The sequence below is a fragment of the Caloenas nicobarica genome, chromosome 5 (genome assembly GCF_036013445.1).
Source record: "Caloenas nicobarica isolate bCalNic1 chromosome 5, bCalNic1.hap1, whole genome shotgun sequence".
Taxonomy (NCBI): Eukaryota; Metazoa; Chordata; class Aves; order Columbiformes; family Columbidae; genus Caloenas; species Caloenas nicobarica.
The window spans coordinates 28,378,834-28,389,893 of record NC_088249.1 but is presented as its reverse complement, the minus strand read 5'-3'; the positions used below and the strand labels follow the sequence as shown (position 1 = coordinate 28,389,893).

At 36.5% G+C, this 11,060-nt stretch overlaps 1 protein-coding gene across 2 annotated transcripts in view; it reads left to right on the top strand.

Moving 5' to 3' along the window:
* Positions 1-1,957: 1,957 nt before the first annotated feature.
* The window catches only part of AKAP6 (A-kinase anchoring protein 6), a 233,361-nt gene continuing 224,258 nt past the window's right edge, over positions 1,958-11,060 (top strand). For both annotated transcript variants that reach the window (XM_065635372.1, XM_065635371.1), the window contains exons 1-2: positions 1,958-2,362; positions 4,682-5,039. In XM_065635372.1, coding sequence (XP_065491444.1) covers positions 4,716-5,039 — 324 coding nt within the window. In that variant the 5' untranslated portion in view covers positions 1,958-2,362; positions 4,682-4,715. The remainder of the gene's footprint in view (positions 2,363-4,681; positions 5,040-11,060) is intronic.

The following is an 11,060-nucleotide window of genomic DNA, read 5'->3' as shown; positions in this document are numbered from 1 at the left end:
TGTAGTTACTGACATGATGTATTTAATTTTTTGGTGTACTGACACAGTTTATCTTTGCAGTAGATACAGTAGATTGCATTTTCAAGGAAAGACGTAGTGAGTCTCAGTGAGCCTGAGACTATTGAAATGGAAAAGAAATGGAAAATGAAATATAACTTGCCTGTGTAAGATTAATTTTGACTGTGTCTGTTTAAGAAAACTCAACATCAATACATAAATGAGCTCATTAAATCTGTTGTTAAAATTTACATCATTAGATTTTAAAGTCAGCAAGCAGACAATTATTTAATGATAGACTTTCTCTGGGTTTTTGGGCCATTTTGGAGAACGAAACAAATTTTTTCATTGACAGACAGGTGGCTATATAGGGCTTATGGCTGATTTTAATAATATGTGACAGCAAGAAAAATTAGAGCTCATTAACATTCACTCGACCCAGTGTCTGCACCACTGATCAATGCTTGGAATACTGTATGGGCTTAAAATGCTTAATGAATCTTTGTTTGACAGTAGCAGACTGCTGCTGGAGGAAAACGTGGATGATCTGATAGCTGGCAGAGTGAATATGGCCTGCACTTTATAAATGAGGAAAATGTGAATAATTGGGGAGTAGAATGAGTGAGAGATGTTTTTCCAGGCTTGTGGTGATTGATGAACTGTATTGTGGTTGACACACACATTCTACATTTTGCATAAAAGTGTTAGCATCTGATTGAGCGGAAAACCAGGGGAAAGCGAGATTGCCTATGTGATTAGTGGAAGGTAATCAGCCATCTGTTAGGCATAATGCACTTGCTAAAGATGAAGATAGAAAGCATATGTGTGCATGTGCTTACACAGGATCTCTCACCTTTTATACAAGTATCCATGAAAATATAGAACTGTATATAAAGAACTAACACAAGACAAAAAAATTACTCTCAATCTATTTTTTTCTCCAACCAGAAAGACTACAAGCCTTGTAGCAGTGTCGTGTAGTTCATAATGTGACCTTTCAGTGAAATGAACCAGTAGCTTCAGAAATGACAGAAACAAGTAATTTGAGGGAGCGTGGGTTTTGGTGGTGTTTGTTTTGTTTTGTTTTTTTTAATAATGGCATCATCATAACTCACTCTGATTCTCATGACAAAAACATGGCTATACCCTGAAAATATTGAGAGATGAAGTTTTTATTAGCCTGTTCTAGTGCCTCGCCTCCCTTACAGTAAAGAATTCCTTCTTAACATCTAATCTAGATCTACTCTCTTTCAGTTTAAAACCATTACCCCTTGTCCTATCACTACACTCCCTGATAAAGATTCCCTCTCCACCTTACCCCCTTTAGGTACTGATAGGCTGCTATAAGGTCTCCCTGAAGCCTTCTCTTCTCCAGGCTAAAGAACCCAAACTATTTCAGCTTGTCCTTACAGGGAGGTGCTCCACAGCCCTCTGATTACCTTTGTGGCCCTGCTCTGGATCGGCTCAAGCAGGTCCCTGTCTTTCTTATGCTGGCAATGGCAGAGCTGAGCCCAATATGCAAGTCTTCCCTTGCATGTGGTCAGCAATCCACAAAGCAAAATCTACTTCTGATCAAAAGCATTTTGACAAGTCCTATTAACTCCTGAATTGCTTAAAGTAGATATGTCTGTGAGGTTTGCTGTTGTTGCTGCTGGGCCTTGTTGTTTGCTATTTAATGTTTCAACATTAGAACTTCATACAAACACCTCTGTGGTGGGGATTTTCCTGTTTTCCTTTCACATCCAGTGCAGGAGGGTGACAGAAGCTGCTCTCTCGGCACCTTGCCAGCGCATTTCATGGGTCACAGCAGGCGTGACAGGGGAATTACGTTGCTTCGCCACAGTTGCGGAGGAGCCAGGGGAGGGATGGTGGGGTGGAGCTTACTGGTTCTCCACTGATTTCAGGAGCACTCCCACGAACGTGCCGCTTCAGTGCCAGCCTGCTCGGGGAGCCCAGGAAAATCTTTCAGTTTTCCTTTCTTGCAGCATAGTTGGATGATGCTACCTGTTCATTCTGCCAAGAAACAATTTAATGAATCTGTGTCCTAGTGTTCTGGTTCAGTAATTTCTAGCTGCAACAGTTTCTCCTTTCAACTATTTGTGTTTTTTTAAAGCTTTCCCAGACCTTGCTAATTAGTATCCACAGTGCGTTTTATTTCCTTTGTTTTTTTCGTTAAGAATGTGGAAAGAATGATCTATTTTAAAGTTTCTCCACATATTTTTACTTGAAGTGTTGCAATTTGTGATCTGGCAGAAAGAAAAGGCTTCGAAGGACTTGACTTTAGGAGCAACTAGGATTAAGGAGGCATTAGCCGTAATGCTGGAGAGCCAGCATATAGAGTCAAGCACATCGTAACAAAAAACAGGTCAGCAGGTTCCTAATGGATGCTAATTGCAAATTCAGTGTATCAAAACTACATCTACGCTCTGCATGCAGTGTGGGCTAGCTTTTGTTTGCTTCTGCAGGAGCATGTTTTAATTTCTGTCTGCTAATTGCTTTAATGTCCTTACTAGAGCTGAGTCATGTTGAAAAACTTGTACAGACTGCCAGTTTGTGGTGTTTTGTGGGGTTTATTTTTTTTTTGTATCATTTAATGATTCGGGACCAAATATCTTGCTGGTAGGCATGTTTATTTATTCATGATAAACATGCAGAAATAAGGACCACGTGTGCTGCACCAAAATTTCATTTTCAAGAGAAAAAAATGTAAAGAATATGCTTAAATGAACAAGATAGTTTTGGCTGTTAGAACAGTTCATTCATATGCTTTAAAACCGTGGCTATGAGCAGCAGTGTCTAAGAGAACAAATGTTTTCAAATTCAGTGTTTTGTCTAGTGATGTATTTTGTGTATGTATGGCAAGAGTCAAAGTTGAAAAACACGTAGCGAAAATACATGGATTTAAAAAATACTCAGAATCCTGAAATTTTAATTTCATAATGTCTTGCTGCAGAGTTTTTTGGATGACACTTTTTAATTCCAAAGTGTTCAACTAAAAGAGTTGGAAAATGTACAGCAGGCACTGAGAATGGCTGAAATCTTATTTCATTCTCTTTCCTTGAATGCACTGATAAAAAATTTTCTCCTGAAGTGCCAAATTAATATTTACTAGCTTAATGCCAGCTCTAAATATTGTTTTTTGAGGATGATAGACATACGAAACATAATTTACTAAGTAGTGGCAGGGTGGGAAATAAGATGAAATTAACATTAAATGGAATTTTTTTTTGTCCTTCCTGGCTATGAGACTGATGTTTGGATACTTTGCTTGTGCTCTCACTGCCTGCAAGAGTAGTCTCTGAATGCTGAGAGTCTGATGGAAATATTTAGAAATATAACTCAGTAGTCAAAGTGTAGCTTACGTAATAGCGAAAGGCACTGGTTTATTTTCTGCAGTCTCATAGCTATAGTGCTAAATGCTAAAATTCAGCCTTTATAGAAAAGAAAGTCAAACTGTAAAAATGTGGAATCTTGCCCAAATTCATATCTGCATAACTGAGTTATTTTGCAGTCTAAACACTATGGAATAGGAATACAAGCAGAAGTTGTTAAAATGTAAAATGCACTGGTTATAACAAAATAAAAACAGCTTTAAAATGACTCAGTTTTCCTAATTCTCTTAATGTAGACTTACTGAATATCACTTACAGTTGTAAAACATTGAAGAAGAAAGTAACTGCTGGTATAAATTTTAGTTTTATGTCAAAAGCAGGCATATGTCAAATTTAAGTCCCTCCAAAATTAGGTAAAAAATACATCTCCTACTGAATTAAAGTTTTCATAATGGTTGTAGATACTTAGCTCCAAACCAGGTGCATGCTGTTAAACAGAGAAGTTTTCTTTTCTGGGGCACAGGGTTTAAGCAGCCTCATGTATTGCAAACAGAGTGTACAGAGAAAGAGGTACAAAGGAAAATGTTTTACTTACTTTTTCCAGTGAACCTTGTAATGTTATGTTGATGACACAGCTTTTGGACTTTCATAAAGCCACTCTTGTAAAATGATGTTTTCATTTTAGATACATATTTTGACAGTTAGAGTTCTTATCTATAAGTTTTTATAGAGTTGTTGCTTATTACAACAGTTCTTAATCTGACAAAACTACAAGAATTTAAACTCCCAAACAAGAATCTGCCTAGTATAGATCAACTGTCCTCAATCGTTGCTTCAAATATGCCTTCAAAATTTTTGTTGTATGTGATCAACAGTCAAGTGGACAATTGGGAAATTTGAATAAAACTTGAGATACTTTGTGTTTAGTCGTAAATTTCAGACCAAGGAGTATGTTCTAATAGATGCTTGTTTACAAATGCCAGTCCTACATGAACTTGCAGGGGTCAGTAGAGTTCTGCTACCTTTTGTCAATGCTGAGTTTATTTATGTTACAGTTATAGAAAACCAGAACATATTTTTCAATAATGAAAACTGCCACTTCCAAGGCGACTGTCTACAATGAGAGAAATGCAATATTTATAATTTTCTCAAATAACTTGTTTGTTCAAATCAACAAAGTTAAATTGAAAAATCTATTTGTTCTTGAACTTCTAGTGTAGATTTGCAGGATGAAGAATTTATTTAGAAGTATGGTACCTCTCAGACATTGCCATTTACTCCTTGTCTTGTGGACATTTTTGTTGCAAAATTTGGTCTCATTACAGCAGTCTCTCTTCTTTTTATCTTTGCAGCTATTTTGGAAAGATTTATGGTTTAGATGTTCCCATGCTAGCCATGGATGTAGCACTTTCTCCCATGAGGACACAAGAACTGGATCCCATGCCGTCTGATGCATCTCCCATGCTCATAAACATGACTCCTACAGTGGATCGAGAAGGGGAAGAGGATGTTATGAAGGAGCTTGATTCTGGCCAGCAGTATGAAAAGCCTCCTCCTCTGCACACTGGGGCTGACTGGAAGATTGTTCTCCACTTACCAGAAATTGAGACCTGGCTTCGGATGACGTCTGAAAGAGTCAGGGATCTGACCTACTCTGTCCAGCAGGACTCGGATAGCAAGCATGTAGATGTGCATCTAGTACAGCTGAAGGTAGGATGGATTTTATGTTGCAGATTTTTCAGTGAAGGTGGTTTGCTCGACTCTCCTACTGGTAAAGTAAAAGGGCTTTTCATAACTGCTGCAGCATGTCTGGACAGCCTGTGTTAAAAAGTGAATAAATAATTTTAAGGGAAATAATATAAACTGTACCATTCTCAGATTTTTTTCAACATGATTTACTAATTGCTTAATTCAACAGTCCAATATAACACTAACAGTGACCTGACAGGACATCTCAGAAGTGCCAAGAAATATTCCCATTGATTTTAATGGGCTTCAGTACCTAAAACTCACAAATTCATGTCCCAATAAGCATGGCTGCTCATTTGAAAACTAAGCAAGTTTCAGAGTCAGTAGGATAGAAAGCTGGTCTACTGTCTGCTTTTCAGTCATGTAAAGGTTATGTTGAAGATTAAACTCAGGTGAGACTAAATGTGCAGAATTTTTTTTCAGATCTGGGCTTTGGTAAGAAATATGACATGGTAAGATTTGGACAGTCACAGCCAATAAATTAACCATTTTTTCCCCCAGCAAGAAAATGCATTAGCAAGCCTGGACTTTGTTCCCCAAAAATCTGTTTTGTGTAAACTAGAAGAGTAACAATCTCCCTTCCCCCAACCCATCAACTGAACACAAGTATCTTTAAACAATTATCTCTGTCTTGGTCCCATTTTTTAAGTTTTGGTCTTGAATCTTTAAAGATACTAAGGAAATCCAAGGTGAAATTCAAATAAATAGTGTCTGGATCTGTATGTGTATGTTGGTTTGCATGGCTTGGTTTGCTGCAGCAGCTAAAGCAGCTTTTGAAGGCAGCAAACCGTCTCCAAAAATAGCAGGCAAATGTTATCTCTTCAGACTGAGCTGTCTTCAGAGCTGCATTCTGAGGGCTGGGTATGTGAATGTAGTCCTCCTTCATACTCACCATGATGGTATTTTATTTGTGTTTATTTTAGGACTGGAGCTGTAAGCTGTCTTAAAATACAACTCTGTGTGCTAGCACTAACCGTAGAGCAATTGTACCGTAATCAGTCCTAACCCAGTAGAAAGCTGATCTTGAGGTTTTTATGGTCCTGCCACTTCTCTGAAAGATTTGGGGTAGTCATTGCCAGCTTTTGATGAGAGAATGGACTATGTCCACAACATGCAGTAGGTTTTTAACGAGTACACCTGAAAGGTATGTCTGCAGGCAGACAACATATCTTGCTGGACTAGGTGCCAGTTCTGATCTGGAATTGCTTGTGGCTGTATCAGCGCACAGCTGAGCTGAAACTGAAGAGCTGTGGAGCTTGTGGGTGGTGTTTGCAAACAGCTTTGGGCTGGCTCAGAGCACAAGCACGACTGATTTGTGCCTGCTTACAGAATGAGAATATTCTGTACATATAACTCACGCTCACACGTCCACTAAAATTTTTGTTTCCAAATGGAGGTCAGTGTATGAATAGCATTCCTCACAGTTTTCTCATTTTTAGAGTTTATTGATGAAGCAGCAAGCATCAATGGTTCATAAAATAATTTCCTAATGATTTTTTTTCCATGTAAGCAATCACTGTAGCACCTGGAGATTGTTTGGGACTAGGAAGAATACAAATGAATACAAATGTAAAAAAGGACAATAGAATAACATGGAGGAATCTCAGTTTAGTATTTACCTTTTTTTTTTATTCTCACAACAGCAGCAGATGGTTGATTCATGTTCAGCTTGTGATTCACTGTAATTCTGAAACACCATTGCTACAGTATGGGTTTTTTACCTCTGTTATCCATTTTATCTGTGAAATTTTGCATGTAGGATTTTGCCTTTGTTCATTATTGAACTTTTAAAAAAAATCTCGCATTTCTCCTATGTATCCATGACTTTTTCATGGTCTGAAGCTTCTGGTATGTTTGAAGTGTATCCCTCAAGCACACATACTGTTGTCATCTGCAAATTTAAGAAGCCTTCTCTATACTCCTTTGTCCAAATCATAAAAACAAAAATGAATGATACAGACTCAGGCTAATGGTCTATATCAATAGTTTCTGAATGTAATTTTTAAACTGCAAATGTAGAAGGCAACAGTTTTTCCTTCTCTCATAGTTTGTTTTCTGCAGCCAGGAGAGGCCCAATTCCATTTTCAGGCAGCTTTCTATTCATTTCGGGTGCCTAAAGTTGATTTCAGTTGACTCGTGGTGATAGGGCTGGTTTGAGGATCTAGGCCATAGCAGACTTTTTGTGTTATTCCTTGGAAAAATTGCTCAGTGAACAGATCATCTCTTCTCTTGTGAATATTTGTTCTGTGTTTCTGTTGCAGATCTGTCTGTGCTTCTGCTCTTTCTGTAATCAAGTGTTATTTCTTCTTTTTTTGGCTTGTCCCCTGGGGATTTTGGTGTTTGCTGGCAGTCTCTTTTTGTGCTGTGTGACTTAGGGCTTTACTAGTCACCACTGACACTTTGAAAATACTTGCTTCTCTCACTTTTGCAATGCCCTTTCTCAGAACTAGCCATGCAGCATGAGTGGAAGGCTTGTCTTATGTTGTCCCTTGGGAAATTTCCTGGAAAACTCAGCTTCACATGAGTGCTTCAGTAAGCTAGATGCATGAATCATAACTCTCTGGAGTCCAGAATGCCTAATATTAGTTATTTATCTGGTCATCACTCTTAACTCAAGCTGTGCTAAGATACATTTACATCTCTCTAACACATTCAGTGTAGCTGTTACCAATTGCAAATATTGTGAAAGAGATGAAAAAAAAAAAAATTTTACTGCAGGCAAATGTAAAAGTGTTCTCTCTGTCCTTGTATTGTGTTAACCTGCTGAGATGATTTCATGATCCATTTAGCTTTTTTATTCTGAATAAAACATGCTCGCTTTTACAGCAAATTCTTGGAATCCTCCTGAAATCCTGCTTGGATTCAACTCCTATTCTTCTGCTTTACTTTATATCCTTTAACCTTCTGAGGGAAGGGTCTACTGTTTTAACTCATTGGTGACTGCTTTCTACCTTTTTGAAAAAAACTGTCATTTTGGATGATCTAGTATAATCTTCTGTATTTGTGATGTCTGTTAACTTCTAATTTTTTGGGGAGTAACGCACTCCACCACCACTTTGTGGCTTAAATGTCTGGACAATTTATATTGACATAGAAACAAACACATTTTATACTATGATAGTATCTTTGAATCTTTGCAGACCACTGAACTTTTCTCTCTTTCCAAGTAGAGAGACTTCAATCATCTTTTGCCAGGATACCTGGGTCAGTCTCAGATGTCTCTTGACTGGATCTTTCATCTTTCCTCCTGACTCCTACAACAAAATTTTCATGAATTTTGGATAGAGGTCAAATATCATCCTTTTGCTATCTCTGTTTCCACTTTTTTTTGGAGGGGTGGGTGGCGCAAATAATTTTTAGTTGCTTTTTTCCTTGTACTTTAAATTCTGGATAAGAGAAGACTGTAACGAATTATCAAAGTAAGTTATTAAAGGGTATTAGTTTCCAATATATCTGCAGTTACATATAGGTTATTGCTTTTTTAAATTCAATTACAAGCATTTTGAAAAAATGTAAAATCAGCGTACTGTAGAAGACTTTCGCTCTTATCCCCTCGTTTTGAATTCAGTAGCTTTTATTGAATAAATACTGAATGATGAAGGCTGGACCAAATGACTTTTCTGAGTATTTTTCAACATTTTTTTTCCTTTATCAGTTCCTTTCAAGAGCAAAAATCAATTTTTTTTCAGGTGTTAAAATAAGTCACTCAAAATATGGCTGAATCTGGAAGATAACTTCAGTAAGTTCAGTTTCTTGCAATTTGGAACTCAGAACTGTCTTTATCATAGTCCGTAAAAGGACTTATTCAATGCCAGCAGCACTGTTGAAGTACTTAATCTATGACATCTTTCTGTAGCATTATAAACAAGGCTATTCTTTCTTCTTGCCTTTGGTTTGATGACCCTCAATGGTTCTATTATTCTGTGGCTTCTGTCAACATACCTTGCTTCTGCATTTGAGCTTTTCAGCTATGCTGTCTAAACCACCTTTAACTAGGTGCACAGGTGAATTTTTCCTAGAGTCTGAATCTCTAGACTGTACAGACAACTATGTATATAAGACAACTTGGAGAATCATTGAACCTCATCGTGTTACCATAATTGATATTTTACGAATGGTCACAGAAAATGTTAGTGACAACCTTTACAGAAGGATGTATAGATGAAGCTCCTATTGGAAATATTGCTTAGACTGCATTATCTTGACAGAAGTTAGCCACAAGAGAACACTCTTATACTCAACAGGTGAAAATAAAACCTTAATTGGAGAAGATGACTGCAACTTTGTTCAGCTGTTTTACTTGCAGGCAAGATATGATCTCGATACTTCAAGTGAAGGGTTGTTGTGCAAATTTATGAGGGCTGTTATTCAGAAGAGGTAAAAGGATTTAATGACTTAAATTCACAGAGAGATTTCTGAGACGAATTCTTCGACATGTTTAACAGTTAAGCTTCATGAAACAAATTTCTCTGACATAATTTTATACCTTTCATGTGTGGGTGTATGAATGTTTACGAAATTAGACATCTGATTCTAAACTATGGCATATAGCTCAGTGGAAACAACTTTAAAGACACACTATTAAGTTTAGGTCTGAGGATCAACAAGTTGTTGCACATAAATTTGTGGAAGTATTGTTATTTGCAGAGAGCCTCAGGTCTAGCAAATAGGTTGAGAGCCAGTAATATGATAATTATTTGATTTTGGCACTGTTAACAATTTTATACTTAAGTTTCACATGAAATAAAATTAGTTTAAGCATCACTGAAATGCAATTCAGATAACAAATATGAACATTTAAGTGTTATCTGTGTGATACAATATGTCTAGTCTGAAATGTGATTTGTGAGTTTTTGAGAAGTGTTTTAAATTGTCTATAGCTAAAGGATAGTATGTGCACACTAAAAACTCCTAAAATGAAAATGAATTATAAATGCAGGGAAAATGTAACTTATTTCATACTGAACTCGTCAACACGTCCTAAAGCTGTAGCACTGTGCATATCAAAGGGGATCTCTTAAACTAATGACACTTGGTAAATTTCAGTCTCCTTAATCCTGTTAAAGCTGTAAACAATGTTCTCTGAGAAAATTAATCTAAGAAGTTGAAAGTCTGAAGGAGCTTGAATGTTTCAGTTGAATGGTGAGGGGGAGGAGAAATATTCTCTGTGCTATCAACAAGCATAAGTAAACCCAAATTTACTGAAGAATTTCTTAAAGAGTATTTTCTTGAAATAGTAGACACTAAAACCTCAACTACAGATTTGAAGCAATTCAACAATTATTCAGAATCTTCAAATTCTTTATTAACTTCAAATATTGTGTACAGCAACAAATATAGAAAAAAAAAGCTATTCGCATCTGTTTAGCAAACACATAGTTCTGAGTATGAGGATTCCTTTACTGCAAATTTAATTTGGTAAGAAAACTTTAGCTCTTGGTTCTCTACGTAACATATGGGATATTTCTGTGTTAGATTAATTATTTCAAGGAAAATATATCTAAAATCACTTTGCTCTTGTCTTTTTTTTTTTTTTTTTCCCTTAATGCAACTCAAAGTATTATCTGATGACAGGTCATATATTTGTGAAGCACTAAAACACCAAACAGTAACCTGACTATAAACATATTAGGTATTACACTGGTTTTTTTGCATAGAAATTCCAAAGATTTGACAGTCTTTGTAGATTACAATCTAAGTAACTGCAGATCTGACTTTTTTTTTTCTCCAGATTGTTTAATACAAACAAAACATAGGCAAAAATATGCTACCTGACTGGCTTCAAATCAAAACCAACTTTGCTTATGGAAGAATGGTGAAAGACTAGATAATGAATACATTTTTCTGTATGGAACATTGCCAGAGGAATATATTTATATAAACACATAAAATGTTTATGTTACACTGGTATTAGTGAAATGCTTTTTTTTTTTTGAAGAGGAAGGGTTAGGCTAAAGAGCACGTTCTAGCTAAGACTCCAGT